At 39.2% G+C, this 16,340-nt stretch overlaps 1 protein-coding gene and 1 long non-coding RNA gene across 4 annotated transcripts in view; one reads left to right on the top strand and one right to left on the bottom strand.

Moving 5' to 3' along the window:
- LYPLAL1 (lysophospholipase like 1) overlaps nt 1-7,789 on the bottom strand; it is a 43,385-nt gene extending 35,596 nt beyond the window's left edge. Inside the window, exons 1-2 of the mRNA XM_040460981.1 lie at nt 7,649-7,789; nt 1,626-1,725 (exon numbers count right to left, since the gene is read on the bottom strand). Of these exons, the coding sequence (XP_040316915.1) occupies nt 1,626-1,725; nt 7,649-7,742 (194 nt within the window). The 5' untranslated portion in view covers nt 7,743-7,789. The remainder of the gene's footprint in view (nt 1-1,625; nt 1,726-7,648) is intronic.
- A 62-nt stretch (nt 7,790-7,851) lies between these two features.
- Nucleotides 7,852-16,340, top strand: part of LOC121020900 (uncharacterized) — a 394,994-nt gene continuing 386,505 nt past the window's right edge. For all 3 annotated transcript variants that reach the window (XR_005786346.1, XR_005786347.1, XR_005786348.1), the window contains exons 1-3: nt 7,852-7,935; nt 9,595-9,689; nt 10,232-10,348. This is a non-coding gene — a long non-coding RNA (uncharacterized LOC121020900). The remainder of the gene's footprint in view (nt 7,936-9,594; nt 9,690-10,231; nt 10,349-16,340) is intronic.

Below are 16,340 nucleotides of genomic sequence, written 5' to 3'. Positions count from 1 at the left end.
TGTCCAAATATGTACTGACTATTAAGATATATAATACCAAAAAGTTATTATGAATTCAGTGAAATATTTCAGTGATTTTAGATTTTACTTAAACACAACAGCACCCACAAACAATACTTAGATTGTTTTATTCTTAGAACTATCTCCAGCCTAAAGTCTGAGATACACTTATCTGTAAACATATATCAAAACTGGTGATGATGTAAATTCATAAACTGAAAAGTACTGACTCTAGAATCTGTTTCCAATGATCTTCCATTCAATTTTATTAATTATGCTTATATTTAGGCTGAAATGAACTTATCTTTTCTGTCTCTGTGGGAATACCATTGTCTTTCTTCTTCCCAACTTCACTATAAACCAATAGCAAATAACAAAGCTCTTTTGACATTTCAAAGACATTCAACTTACAGCACAAAAATAACCTCTTGGTCATTAGGTCTTTTTTCTTTTTTTTTTTTTTAATGTTTATTCATTTTGAGGGAGAGTGAGGGAGAGAGAGAGGATCCCAAGCACACTTTGTGCTGTCAGTTCAGAGCCCAATGCGGGGCTTGATCTCACAAATGTGAGATCATGACCTGAGCTGAAATCAAGAGTAGGATGCTCAAACAACTGAGCCACCCAGGCGCCCTGGTCATTAGGCCTTTCATTTGCCCTACCAAACTACTAAACTCTTCTAAAATTATATTAAGATAACTTTTTTTGACTCTTAAATTTTATGACAAAATTATCATTATTTTGTTCTACCATTTTCAATTCTATCAACTAAGGTAAGTAAAACCTTAATTGCATTCAAAAGGGTCCTTGAACTTCTGGTTCTGATTCTCATTAATATTAAGTTAATAGAAAAATAAAAATCACATTTGCATAAGCACACAGTGTCATTAATAAGAATAAACCAAGAACAGATAATGAGAAATTAGTGGATTGTACAGCTCAGCACATTATTTTGCTTACCCAAAAAAGTACTTGGAAACCCCAGTTTAAAGCATGTGCTCAGGATAAAAGCTTATGGAGATGCTAATTTAATAATTATAAAAAGCGGTTTGACTTCAAAACTGTATCAATCTCATGACTCTGCATTTTGTTAAACACATCTATAGGTTGCATAATCTATTTAGTAAGTAGCCAATTCCACATTCCTATTCTGGTTTACGGATTCAAAAAGCTTAATATTATTTCCAAAATTTTTTAAGTGCAGAAACAATGCCACAAAACCTTTTTCCAGAGTTTATCAATTGTGGCATAACTAAATTATTAGAAAGTTTATGCTTCTTGGAGTTTCTTTTGGGGTAAAAAAAAGTTTCTTTTGGAGTTTCTTTTTTGGGGAAAAAGAGAATCTGAAAGACAGCAATCTGCAGGGTTAGAGGAAGCTGAGTTCAGCAGACTATTCTTTAGGACAAAGTTTAAGTTAAAAGCTTCAGGGAATGCTTTACAAAAAGGCAATAAGTTATTCATCTAGCAAAACTTGGCTGAATCATAAAACTGAAAAAATAAAAAGTTCTGGAAAAAAAGTACCCCAATTCAAATACACAATTAAGTTTAAAGAACATTTAGCTGGTACATCTATTTATATACATTTTATGCTACAGTTATACTGGGCAGTGAGATAAATTACTGCATACCTGGGAGGAGCTGTTGGATAAATAATTTTTATGTGCTGGAATGTTAAATCTTGATTTAAAACCTGCTTGATCCATGTTCTCAATCCTTGTCCAGAATCACCTGATGGATCACAAAATCTAGGTTAAGATAAAACATTTTGACAACACAGTGTATTTAAAAGCAGTCTATAACTCTCATATCACACAGAGGCTGGAACAGGGAATAAAAAAAATTTCCATAAATAAAAATAACGGCACAGAAACCAATTTATCAACATGAATTAACTGGTCAGGTATAAACAGCCAAAAATAGGGGCGCCTGGGTGGCGCAGTCGGTTAAGCGGCCGACTTCAGCCAGGTCACGATCTCGCGGTCCGTGAGTTCGAGCCCCGCGTCGGGCTCTGGGCTGATGGCTCAGAGCCTGGAGCCTGTTTCCGATTCTGTGTCTCCCTCTCTCTCTGCCCCTTCCCCGTTCATGCTCTGTCTCTCTCTGTCCCAAAAATAAATAAAAAAAAACGTTGAAAAAAAAATTAAAAAAAAAAAAAAAAACAGCCAAAAATAATTTAGATTACTCTACTCGTAACTTCGGCACTGATCACTTTATGAGTTTTAAGTTTCTCCTTTGTTTAAGGGTACAACAGCAACAAATACATGAAGTAAATTATTTTTTCTAAAAAAAAATTCTTTATCTGATTTTAAACACTGCCATTTTTTATCTTACCCTTAAAAAGAGTAAATTTTTAAAGTGTCTATAAACTTTTGTACTTGGAACAACCTAAAACACTTTTCTTGGTTAAAGCAATAAAATCTATCAAAGGGATAGTTAGCATACTTTTAACTTGAAGAAATCTAAGTTTAATTTCGATAACCTGTTTACATGATGTAAAATAATGATTATATGCCCGAAGGCTGAAAAGTAACCAAAATCCACGCAAGAATTAAGGTATGGATATTTCCATTAAAAAAAAATGGAAGAAAATATAGGTCCATCTTCTGTAGTCCTGAAGAGGAATTTTTAAAGGTGACAGCTTTTAATTTCTTTTAAATCAGTTCATTAAGACATCAATTCAAAATATATCTATGAATGCACATCAATGTGTCTGGCAGTGAGGGCAAGATGAGGAAGAAAAGAGTCCCTGCTCTCACGGAGTATACAGTTTACGGTGAGGAGCGGACAGTAGCGGAGTAACCATACGTAAACATTAAAGGTAAATGTAACCACTGTAACGATGAGACCCTTGGTGCTGCCAGGGTTTATGGTATTCAGAACTGCCTCAGCGAAGGAGTTCAGGGATAACATTACCCGAATGTAAGGTCTGCAGAGCAAAGGTCACTTTGCACTTGATCCCCTGAGTTATTTGTTCACGTAAGGCCTAGCGCACAACCGACACACGCCGACACAAAGTTTTAAGGTCCAGGGGCTGGTGAAAAGGGAAGGGCACACGGAAAGAGCATCTCGGACAGGACATGGCGAATGCGGAGGTCCTTCATTGGAAGGAGCAGGATGACGTCGAAGAATTGAGAGAGAGAGCAGGGAGTGCAAGATGAGGCGAGAGAAATCCTCAGAGCCCGGAGCTAGCTGCTTTTTGGCAGAAAGGCGGCCATCTTTTAAGGGGCACTCCGGCAGCTGTGTGAAGGGAGGGACAAAAGTGGGCGTGAGGAGATCAATAAGGAGGCTACTGTTCAGTTCAGTCAGGGTTAAAGCCATGAAATGTACAGAGATACTTAGGAGATAAAATTAACAGGCACTGACGATAGGCTAGTTATGAGGGGTCAATGGTGGAAGGTTTCAAGGACGATGGTGGGGTTCTTGGCCAGGATGACCGAGTGAGCAATGGAACTACACACACTGGGATAGGAAATGCATGAGTCAGCAGGTTTATACTCGCTGAGTGTGAGGTACTCTTCAGAATGCATACAAGCCCTCTAGCTGGGGTTGAGCAAACTATAGCCAGCTGGAAGACAAAAACCATTAAGAACGACTTTAACAGTTTTTAAAGTTTATTTTATTTATCCCGAGAGAGCGAGAAAGAGACAGAACACGCAAGAGAGGGACAGAGGGAGAGAGACAGAATCCCAAGCAGGTTCCACGCTGTCAGGGCAGAGCCTGACTCAAGGCTCGATCTCCGGAACCATGAGATCATGACCTGAGCCGAAAGCAAGAGTTGGACACATAACCAGCTGAGCCACCTAGGCTCCCCCAATTTTTACATTTTTTTAAGAATCATTTTAAGAAAATGAAGGAAAAGAAAGGAGAAGAGGGAAGCAGAAAAGAAGCCCTTACATGGCCCACAAAAGCTACAATGGTTGCTATCTGAGCCTTTACAGAAAGTTTGCCAACCCCTGCCCCACACCACCTGTGCCAGCAGCACCCTTTTGGATATCCTGGCCTGCTCCTCTCCAGACAAACACGCCTGACTGCTGTTCCATGTCGGAGAACCTACCTCAGACCCTCTCTCCTGGCTTTTCCCTGTCTGCAACAGTCTAGCCCAAAACCTACACAATTGCCTCACTCAAGTCTAACTTCTGAAGTGTCACCACTGTAGTGAGACCTACTCTGACCACCTTATCTAAAATTATCACCCCCTATACCTCCCATCCTCCTTGCCCTTAGAATTTACTACTATCCACTCACTCTATAATATTTCCTCCACTAGAATGTAAGTTCCACGACAGAAGGCAATTTTGTTTGTTTCGTTCATTACTATATGCCTGGAGCCTAGACAGTGCCTTGCACAGTGGCCATATAATAGATATTTCTTGAATGAATGGGTTAATGAATGAGTGATTATTAGGCCTCTGGAAAAACACATCCAGAGCTCAAAGGAAACTTAGAGACACACATATATATCACCATACGGGGAAAAAACAGAATCCTTGGGCATATATGCACATTAGCTGGGGAGAAAAAAAAACAAAATGAAAAAAAAATAGGACCAAATTCTGAGGAACCCCAAAATTAATGGATAGAAGAGAATGCAAAATACACCAAAAAGAGCAAACAGGTAAAAAGAATCAAGAAAGCGTTTCAAGAACACCGAATGCTGATGGGGCCCCTGGGTGGCTCAGTCAGCTAAGCCTCTGAGACTTCAGCTCAGGTCATGATCTCACATTGGTGGGTTCAAGTCCCACACTGGGTTCTGAGCTGATAGCTCAGAGCCTGGAGCCTGCAGCCTGCTTCGGATTCTGTCTTTCCCTCTCTCTGTGCCCTTCGCCTGCCTGTCTCTGTCTCTCTCTCTCAAAACTAAATAAACATTAAAAAAACATTAACAGTTGCTTCCTGTACTGGCCTTACTCTTCAAAAAAAAAAAAAAAAAAAAAAGAATACTGAATGCTGCTGCTAACAGCTGAAATAATGAGATAAGAGGATGACTGAAGAATGTTTATTACATTTAGCAACACACAGGTTACTGGTGACTTTACTAAGAGCCAACTCAGTTCGCAGACACTTACTACAGGAGGAGAAAGCAAGGCACGCATGGTTTGTGTGAACCTTACAGCGCAGTGTGGAATACAGACCTTAAATTAAGTAATTACAAATATGAATACCATTAAAGGAGCATCCAACAGAGTGAATTAATCTAAGCCGGGAAACCAAACAAAGCTAATTAAACTATTACTTGTGTTTATCATCCTGAAAGAAGATACTTCTTTTGTGTTTTAGGAGTAGGAAAGGCTCAGATGAAGCTGGCTATGTATTACTCACATTCCCCTATATTCTTCTATCGCTGGCATACCCTAGAGAAGGTCAGACTTAAAAAAAAAAAAGCTTCTAAATTCACTTCTTCAATCTTAAAAAGCAAAACTTAATGCCACAAAGCAACATCCATTCATCCATTCACAAGGTCTGCTTTTTAAAAAGTTGGCACTTTATTCTAACAGCAAGGTAAAATTGTTACAATTGGTTTATATTGTAGTATATATGTAGTAACATATTTGGAGTAACCAGAACCCAAACATCTCCTATAACATAACCACATATAGTAAAGTCTAAGTCTAATATAAAATCATACTTTCAATGTTTATTTATTTTTGGGACAGAGAGAGACAGAGCATGAACGGGGGAGGGGCAGAGAGAGAGGGAGACACAGAATCGGAGACAGGCTCCAGGCTCTGAGCCATCAGCCCAGAGCCTGAAGCGGGGCTCGAACTCACGGACCGCGAGATCGTGACCTGGCTGAAGTCGGCCGCTTAACCGACTGCGCCACCCAGGCGCCCCTAAAATCATACTTTCAATAAGGGTCTTATTTACTACAATGGAGCTCTAACTATATAGGAATTGCATTACATTTGCATAATTAGCAGAATTCTTTGGATAAATTCTTTGTTCCAAAGTACAGAAGAAAAAAATAATACATACTTTTATATTGTACAAATCTGGATTTACAATTTATGAAAACATCGGTAATTTGAAATTGAAAAGAGTAAGGATAGACGTTAAGCAAAGCGACCCATGGAAAAAAGAAACGTCCAGGAGTATTTCCTAAAAATATTATTAACTAATTAACTTATTTATTACAAAGATTATGGTATTGGGGAATTTCTGGATGCTTACAAATGAACACCCTTGGAGCCCAAAATAGTACCAGTAACAGTCTCTTAATTGGAAAGCACTGGTGTCATCTTAGACACCCCACCTCACCTTCTAAATATATCTCAGCAGCCAAATTTCCCTTTCAACACGTTTGGCCAGTTTCTCCCTATTTCAAAGTGATACATCCTAGCTCAGAGTTTTTCCACGTTACCCCTTCTGAAGTCAGAGAGATCTGAGTGCGAATCCGAATTCCATGACCACTCACAGTAATAGCCAAGTGACCTTGGGCAAACTTCAGCCTATTGGGACTCATTCTTAAAACGAGAATACTTCCCACAATAGCCCATTTCCAGGTTTCCACCCAGTACCTTTCCAATCCCCTTCACTATCCAATCACCATCTCTTTACGCCTACCAAAGTCTCAGCTCAAAGCCCACGTTCTCGGTCAAATCTGACAAGCTCTTCATCTTCCAAATGCCTTAATATGCCTAACCACAGTTTTTTCCTTACAATTCTCTTGGCAGTAAATCATGTACCATCTTGTGATCTCCCGTCCACTGCTGACTCAAACTAATTGAATTGTTTTTGTTTTTAACTTTAGGTAGGCGCCCTGAGGACACCGGCTGCATCTCATTTCTTTAAAAAAATATTTCCCAAGAACTTATTCTGGGCCAAGCACTAGGGATGCAAAGATTAAAACAAGGGTCCTTACTCTTGAGGAAGGGAAAGTGAAGTGAGAAAGACAGGCGTAAGTAATTACAGATGAGTGGAAGAAATGCTATACCGAATTAAGCACACGTCACTAAAGGCGGGCAGTACAAGGAGAAGATCTACCCCTGGGACTGAGAGCTGACTCGGTGCTGTATCTTGGGGGCTTAATGACAAGAGAGGGAAAGAGGAAAAAGAAAGAAGGGGGAGCAGGAAAGTGAGGAAAGGGAGAAAGGCACTCCAGCCCTGGCGCAGTGCCTCACAGAAAGTATTAATAAATATTAAGTTAACTGGCTGAAATGTCTACAGTAGTATGGGAGACTGGAAAAAGAAAAGCAATGGCAAACAATCCAATGCGGTTGAAAACCCAAATCACTAATAGCTGACCCTGGAAAGTACTAAATAATTTATTTGTCTCTAGCAGAGAACTTACCTTACTAACTTGCTCTGTTTAAACTTGAGGGAGAACAATGGTGGGGATAGGGGAGGGTAGCAAGGGTTGCAAAAAAGAGCATATTGTAGATGGAAGGATGGCCGAGGGGCGGGACACAGGGGCCATCAGCGAGGGCGGTGGGCCAGTGACCACAAGATAGAAAAAGGGAACACACGGTGGGGAAGGCTGGGAACATATTACCAGGCCCGTGTGTCCCCAGCCACAGGGCTAGCGAAGGGAGGAGGGTCGCCCTCTCCGAGTCCACCGAGCCCTAATGGGCCCAGCGCCTCCTCCACTAGGGCAACACTGGGGGACCCGAGGGGAGGACGATTCCCAAGCAGAAAACTAGGACGTGAAACTGTAATCCACCTGAGCCGTGCAGGAAGATCAGCGAGGCGCTGTGCCTCCCAGCTGGCGACACCATGCAACGCTGCACGCGAAATGAACCCGACGCAGCCGCCATCGCTGCCGCCCGAGGAGTTTCGTGGGCCCCGCCCCTCCACCGCCCCGCGGGCCCGCGCACGTAGGCACGCAGGGCGCGCGCCCGAAGACGCGCCTGCGCAGTAGGGCTGGTGCTGTCGCGCTTCTGGGTCAAATCTGAGGCAGGTCCTGTTTCCGTGAGAGTTTTCGGTTTTGCTGAGGGTGGTATTGTAAAGGTGACAGCTTCGCTAAGCCTAATGGGTATATTTGTTTGCTGTGGGATTTTTAGCTGCAATCCTAAAAGTCAGGATTGCCTTTTTATTTGGAGAAATAAGGGTGTTATTCTGTTCAAAATTTAACAGATACAATCATACTTCACCTTCTTTGGGACTTGAACAGGATGTGTGTGGCTTTTTATATGCAAAGTAAGACAGCTATATAATAAATCTGTAGTTTTAAAAAACAGTTTACACAGCAGATCTAAGGAGGTACCGTTTCACACCCATTAAGATGGTTATTATTCGGAAAACAAAATATATGTTGGTGATGATGTGGAGAAATTGAAATCCTGGCGCACTGCTGATGGGAATGTAAAAATGGCGCAGCAGCTGTGGAAACAGTTTAGTTTTTCCTCGAAAAGTTAAACAATTACCATATGAGCTAGTGATTCTACTCTGGTATATATGCAAAAGAAAGCTTGAGCTCAAACCAGTGTTTTGTGCACCAGTGTTCATTATTCACAAAAGCCAAAAGGCGGAAGCAACCCAAATGTCCTTCAGGGGATGGATGGTAAACAAAATGTATACACATAAGATGGAATCCCTGTGATGGAATGTTATTCAGCCTTAAAAAGGAATGTAATTCTGATACGTGCTACAACATACATGAACCTTGAAAACAGTATGCCACGTGAAATAAGTCAGACACAGAAAGACAAATATTGTATGATTCCACTTAGATGAGGTATCTGGAAAGTAGAGGAGGGATTACCAAAAGCAGAGGGGAAGGGGGAATGGGGATATGTTGTTTCATGGGTGTAGAGTTTCTGTTTGTGATGATGAAAAATTTCTGGAAATCGTGATGACGGTTGCACAACATTGTGAATGTCCTTACTGTCACTGAGCTCTACGTTAAAAATGGTTGAAATGGTAAATTGTATGTTACGTACATTTTATCACAATTAAAAATTTTTTTTAATGTTTATTTTTGAAGGAGAGAAAGAGACAGAGCATGAGTGGGGGAGGGGCAGAGAACAAGGGTGGCATAGAATCCGAAGCAGGCTCCAGGCTCAGGGCTGTCAGCACGGAGCCCCATTAGGGACTTGAACCCACGAGCCACGATATCATGACCTGAGCCAAAGTCGGACGTCCAACCGACTGAGCCACCCAGGCACCCCGTCACGATTTTTAAAATACTAAAAATAAATGGAACTACCTTCTATCTGAAGACCTAACCATAGACATCTTCTAACACTGAAGTCTGTAGACCCAGCAGGTGGCTCTTTCTTCGTGTAAAATTCAACAAACAACCCAGTGGAACTTTAAGTGCCATTAAACAAACACCAGCCTTCCGTTCATTGTAGTTGGCATCATATGTAAGCAATTACAACTTACCTTTTATTTGTTCATGGTACTCACCCTACTCCCAAGTAGCTAAGTTGCTTAACATCATGAGCCAGTTGCCAAGATAGCTCTGTGCTATCACAGTGTTGGACCAATGCTGTCCATGGGAATGGTCCTACATGCTTTTAGTTGACCAGATGCAAAAGGAACTTCGAGTCATTTCACTCAAGACTATAGATCGTCAGCTGAGAGTACTGAGAATGAAGTCATTAGAAAGGACAGACTGGGATGGACCTCTGACAACCAATTCTTAAAAAATACTTCTGTCTTCAGGCCTGCCTTCCCCACATGAATTCTCAGTAACTTTGAAGAGCAAAGTGAGAAGAGGGCAGTGTTACACTGGGAGAAACCACTTGGAGATGTGCCAGGTAAGGCGTTGAGTTCTACTCTTAGAACTCTATTACTGCCAGAGAACCTGGCTGCGCATCACCTTGTTCTTCGAGATAGCAGAAAATCAGGAGCGTAATTATTTGCTAAAGTAATACAGCTAATATAGCTAATGTAATATAGCTATATCACTATTGTTAACAGTGGTACTAAACAGCCGAAATTCATTGGGACTTAGTAGGGTGCCCAGTGCTGTCATAACTAAATTCCCATAAAAGTCTGTACTATTGCTATCTCTTTCTGCCAGTGAAGCTCAAAGAAGTCAAGACCCGGCTCAAGAGCATACTGCCAGTTATCCATAAAGCCTGGGCTCACGTATTAGGCCTGACTCCAAAGTCCAGGTCCTTAACCGTTACACATTTACACATTAGCTCACAAAAATAAGACAGGATATACCCCAGCTATTTTAATTCAAAAACAAAAAACCCTCCCCCACCCCCAACACACAAGCCCCAAAACACTTCTGGTATTTGGACGGTAGCCCTTTAGAGTCTCTACTGACTAGGAGTTCTTATGTTTTCAGATTTCCCCACGTCTCCTGGTATTAGTTCCTGGTTTGTTCCTTAATGTGAATGAAAACCATTTTGAGCAGACGGAAGAGCAATACCGGAAGGCTGGGATTCTGAGTTTCACCTAGAACGTGAGTCTTCCCAGTTTCGGGATCATTGTTAGAATAAACTAGATTTTTTCTAAACCCAATCAAAGTGCTCTTTTATTCCCAGTGATTTAAATGCTTAGATATTATTGCTATTCCTTTCATCTTTATTTATAGAACAAACAGAAGGTTTTAGATTACTATATTTAGAAATGCCATCTGGTAGGCAAACTATTGAACAAAAACGTTTTGTTCCTTTCATGTAACTGCATTACTTTGAAATGTAATTAAGTTTCAGGATGGTTGTTTGCTTCTTTTATGGTGGATCTTTTGCCCTATTGAACTTGGGGAAAAATTCTCCCTCGAAGATTTTTATTCAGGCATTCTTTTACTCTTTGTGTAGCTCTTAATTTTTTGTTGTTACTCATTTGCTCTCAGACAGTCTATTTGCCCAGTATATTTGATGTACCCTGTTTTTTGGTAACTTCAGTGTCTAAACTAAGAAAATCTAGTAAACGAAATAAAAACAAAAAATAATCTCCCTTTTTGTAGGGTTTCAACATCTTCTGAAATCTAAAGATATAAATGGCAAGGTCGGAATTTAGTTTGCTCTCCTCCTGTGAGCTTAGAAGTTCTTTAGGGCACACTTGCTGGCTTTAAAAAAATGGTTGCAAGATTAGTCATTGAGAGTAATATATTAGATACTTTCAAACGATTACAGTTAAGCTCACATTAGTCATGCAGACAATGCACAGTTACGCATCTTGTTTTCCTCAGTCTTGAGCATCAAGTTGTATCCCCTCCATTTTTTATCTGTTGAATTATTTAAAGGGACAGAGAAATACATGAACGTAAATAATACATACACGTTAAACGAAATGGCCCAGTGGTAGATAATTTGTTAAATTTTGTGAATTAACCAAGTAAGGTCCTTTATATCCATTTATGGAAGAAAAAGTAGAAAAAACCTAAGTATCTTATAAATATCTTCTAAAACAGTAAAACTAAACTCTTTAGAAAGGAATAGTTATATGAGTTTATAAACTTTAATATAGCCATCTCCTCAGTTCTTGGGAGCTTCAACTTGCATTTGTCATTCTAGATACAGTCCTTTTAGGTACAGGTGAGAGGAGTCCCCCTACTTCATCCCACGAGTCCTACTAGATATGCACGGCATCATAGATGGGGTCTTTTTAGAATAGATGGGTCACCTGAGGCATTGTGAGCTGGGCTGAGGCAGCACTGGGAAGGTGGACACATGAATCACTCAAATATAGGCTAAATGCAGTTTTGGTTTTGGAGTATGGGTATTTGTCACTTCGGCTTTACTATTAACAGTCAAAGTAATTCCCACCAAAACAGTGTGCAGGCCCAGGGTGAGGACTGTGGAAGTCCCTCCTTTGAACATAGGCTGGGTGGTCAGTATAAACGCCTGGACACCGGAACATGTGATTTGCATTGCCATATGACTCTTATTTAGTAAAGGGATTTTCTTCCTTTTGGAAACCTCCCCTGACCAGTTCTCATATTCCCAAGCTACTCTCTGGAAATATTTCTTAATCAACTTTCTCCAAGTCCTTATAGTAGTCTTGGGGTCCCTCCATCGATCTTCATATTGCCTGTGTACTCTAGAATCCATTCTTTGTTCTCCTTCAGTAGACCTTGATAGCTCTTCAAATTCAGAACAATAACTATTAGCAACTCCTAACCAGATCCTGTTTCCCTGAGGGCATTGAAGGTTAAATCTTCAAACTCTCCCATTTGCTGAGGGGACTGTTGGATTCCATACATCTATTACATAGACAGGGAAGTAAAGCAAAAAGAGTAATTTCCCTATCAATACAGTCTGAACATCTATATCCTGATACATTCAGTTAAGAGAAGATGAACTATATATGTAATCGTAACAGTATACAATGAAAAGAATATTGAAATGGTACTAAGGAGTTCTTCCAGCTTTAGGAATAACAAGGTGACATTAAACAGGCCATTTAATCTCTTTAATGTGTTTCTCTAACTGTGAAATCAGGGAGTAGGGCTTGATAAGCTTACCAGTTCTATGATTCTAGGATCACGAAAGTTTAAATATGGAACACTTGCTATTTTTATACAGGTACCTCTTCTATTTAATTCTGCTCATAAAATTATGGCTCAAAACTCTTAATTGTACTGCACAAACTCCTATTTAGTAGTATCAGAAAGATCAGCTATTATCATTTTCCTCCTTCCTTGTATGACAGACTGACTTAGCAACCTTACTCTCCCTTCCTACTTTTTCTTGTTGTTTAGTAAAGGCCAGTAAAGGCAAAAAAAGAGTTAAAAAGAATCTTTTAAAAAGATAATCAGATAATACAGAATCAGTCTTTCCATGTAAAAAGTAAATGCAATTTATTCCAAAGTGGACTATGTTAAGGATATATATATATATATATATATATATATATATATATATATATTCTGTGTTGAAAACCTGAAAACCCACACACAATTCTAAACTGATTGTAGACAAAGTTATGAGTGTTCTGTGGTGGAAGGTGCAGTAGATTTGAGGTAAGAAACCTAAGTTTGAATACTTATCCTGCTAACCCTGTGGTCTAGTAAGTTTCAATTTCTTAAGGGCAAAAACTGTTTTATTGATCTTTGTATTCTCCTGAAATACCCACAAAAGAATTGTAAATATTACTTGTTGGAATTAAATTATGCTTTTAATTGAGTTATATTTAGAGGAAAAAAGAGTGAATAAAGCGTGAAATTCTATACTCCTTCCAACACCTGCCATAATGTCATTGGCCATATTGGGAGTCTCCAGGAAGAGCTAGGGGTGGATGGGCCAAGACTTGGAGGAAACAAAGCCAGGGCCAAGATCACAATATTAGGACTGGTTTCCACCTTCCCTTAGGAAGCAGAATTCTTTGAAAAAAAATAAAACCCATTATCAAGAAATCTTGTGGTGGGAATCAGACAAAACTGACATGACACTGAGTGAAAAGAAGAGCTAGGTCATAAAGGACAAGGCAAACAAAGAGCCATAATCCAGGAAAGCCAGTTGCTTAAAATGTGGCATGTGTGATTGGAGCACTACAGTCAGCCAGCCCACGAAGAAAGGATGTTGTTCTATGGTAAGTCTATTAATTCAGTGATGGTGAGGATGGTAAGGGTATGTTCATGGTGTCCTTTAAGATTCAGCTAAAGTTAAGGACCATTTCAAAAGAAAGGGACAGCAATGCACGTGCACACACACACACAGACACACACACGCGCACACACACACACCCCATTTTGAATGCACTTTAGAGGTATTGCGAACTCACTAAAGGATTCCCTACAAATGTATGGATCTCAGGTGTGACCCTCCTTCTTGCTTGTATGTTTTTGAAAGCAACATCACGTATGATTAATGGCCACAGGTTCATTCAAATTCCCAACAAAAAAGGCTTTACAATTTTTTTTTAGTGTTTATTCATTTTTTGAGAGAGAGGGACAGAGCATAAGTGGCAGAGGGGCAGAGAGAGAGGGAGACACAGAATCTGAAGCAGGCTCCAGGCTCTGAGCTGTCAGCACAGAGCCCAACGCAGGCTCAAATTCATGAACCATGAGATTATGACCTGGCCAAAGTCGGGCAGTTAATCACCTGAGCCAATTAGGCACTCCTAAACAAGGCTTTTAGATGCCCCTTTTCTTTATACCCTCAACGAAACCAAAACAATTATGTTTACCTGGTGTTAGCTACCTTGTCATCCAGTTTAGTGGGTAGGAGAAAAATAATAATTAACTTGTATAGTATATGGTAATTGTCTCCAAAATATTTCCAATGTATGCCCTATCAGTAAAAAGTTTTTTATCATATTTTACATGTGCATATTTATTTATTTATAAATTATATGAATGAACTATACAGACACAAAACATAAACAAAAGTAGAAATTTAAAAGTGTGGGATAAAAACAAGATATCAACAAGCTTTAATATTTTCTTTCTACATTCCAAAGAATTGTCTTGCCTTACATACTCTTGAAGTAAAGTTATCCTATTTAGAAAACACTGTCCTTGAGGATAATTCTTGCAAATCCAAGCCTGGAAACAAGCAAATGGGGTCATTTTTATAGGAATGCCTCATTTTATATATGCATCTATATATGCATATATATGCATAGATGTATATCTATATATGTATATATATCATAGTATGATATGCATCTCAAAGTCTAAATTTCCAAGATAAATTAAATATGGTATAATTTATATTTCAGTGAGTGTCTATTTCTTTGATCTTCTTGAAGCCAAACTGGATTTTTTTTATCATTATATTCCCAGTGCCTAGACTATATGAAAGGATTCTTCCCAGAATTGTTTTTTAAAGATATTTTTGATATCTGATATAAGGTTTGACTTCACAAAACCAGTTTTCAAAAAGCTGTTCAGTTCCCTGTTTATTTCCAGCGACAACCAGCCTCCTGCTCTGTTTCTTCATCATGTTGAACTCCAAGAATTCTCCAGATGTGCTGTGCTGCCTCTTGCCCCTGTGCATTTGCCCATTTGGCCAGGAGTAACTTTCCCCTCTCCCATCCTTTACTTGCCTACTTACCTGCCAAAACTTAAGTCTATCTTCTCCTCCTTTGATTTGTCTTCATTGAGCCCAAATGCCCTTTACACCTGCTCCTCCAGTAAGCACAGCCACCACAAAAGTAGCATTTGCACAACTGACCATTTACTTTTCTGTCTTTCCCACTTCCCACTATAAACTATGGTCCTAAAAACAGTATTAACAAAAATAAAGAGCCTCCACTTAATGTGGCCCCTGGGCTAAGTTCTTTGCAATTATTTTCTCACTTGAAGGCAAGGCTGAAAGGGTGTGCGTGTGTGTGTGTGCATGCATGTGTGTGCATGTGCATATGCATGTATGGGTGTGTTTGTAAAAGAATTTTCACTTAATTCTTTTCCCATATTCTCCACTAGTTTATATTTACATGGTCATTATAGAATGCATGATAGACAGAGGATGTTCAAAAATCTCATTAACTACAGCTGTGTCAATAGGAAAAGTACATGATGACTGAGCAATCTACTCAATACTTTACATTTTTAAAAAACATTAAACATCAGCTTTTGGAACTTTAATTAACAATCTCAACTTCTTGCATCAATTTGCGCCCATGGCGGTCTTTGAAAACCTGTTTATCACGGTAGTTTATTTCTCTCTTCTAGCAATTTGTATATTCTTCTTACTAGCATTGAAGTCTAAATGGAAAAACATTAATAATATTTTGTTTATGAAGACAAGTGGGTTGACTCTAATAAAAATATTGACTCATGTCTTGCTTCTCAGTAAGAAATGCCACCCATGAAGCCTGCTGACACTTCTAATAATAATATAATTTTAAGAAAGTCAGAAATAGTACATACCTTCACTTGCAGAAGTGTGAATTATTTATTTTTCTTCACACAAAAGATATGTAAAATGCATCAATGTTCAATGTTAGCTGAAAACAATTTAAGCCAATTTTTACCTAGACTATGTAAAATGTTAAAAGGGTTTGCCATACTTAACAGACTATAAGAATGTATATCCCTTTCTATAAAGCATGGATATAAGACTTAAAATCTAAAATAAAAAAAGTAAAGCATTAAAATATAAATAGTAATCAGCTTTCATCTACTTATTTCTTCTTTTTTGTAACAAAAGAATAGATCCACATATGCCATACAGATTTAAATCTGTCCCTTCTCCACAAAAAAGTATCCTAATGTAGGTGTTTTACGTCATGCAAGTAGAGCTGATAGACAAAAAAGTGTGTTTCATAGTTATTAAAATCACTGCATATACTAACAGTTTCCCCTCTCTTGCCAGTTTCCTCAGAGAGGAGTTCTGTTTAGTCACATGGTTAAAATCTGGAAGCCACTCGGGGAAGTAATTACCATCAATTTGTTGCTTATTCAGAGAAGACATGCTAAAATGGAAGTAGAGAAGGCAAATCCCATTCTCCTTTGAGACACACACACACACACACACACACACACACACACACACACACACACA

The sequence above is a fragment of the Herpailurus yagouaroundi genome, unplaced genomic scaffold, assembly GCF_014898765.1.
Source record: "Herpailurus yagouaroundi ecotype Mexico unplaced genomic scaffold, PumYag 253, whole genome shotgun sequence".
In the NCBI taxonomy this organism is placed as follows: Eukaryota; Metazoa; Chordata; class Mammalia; order Carnivora; family Felidae; genus Herpailurus; species Herpailurus yagouaroundi.
This window is presented reverse-complemented; position numbering and strand designations above follow the sequence as displayed.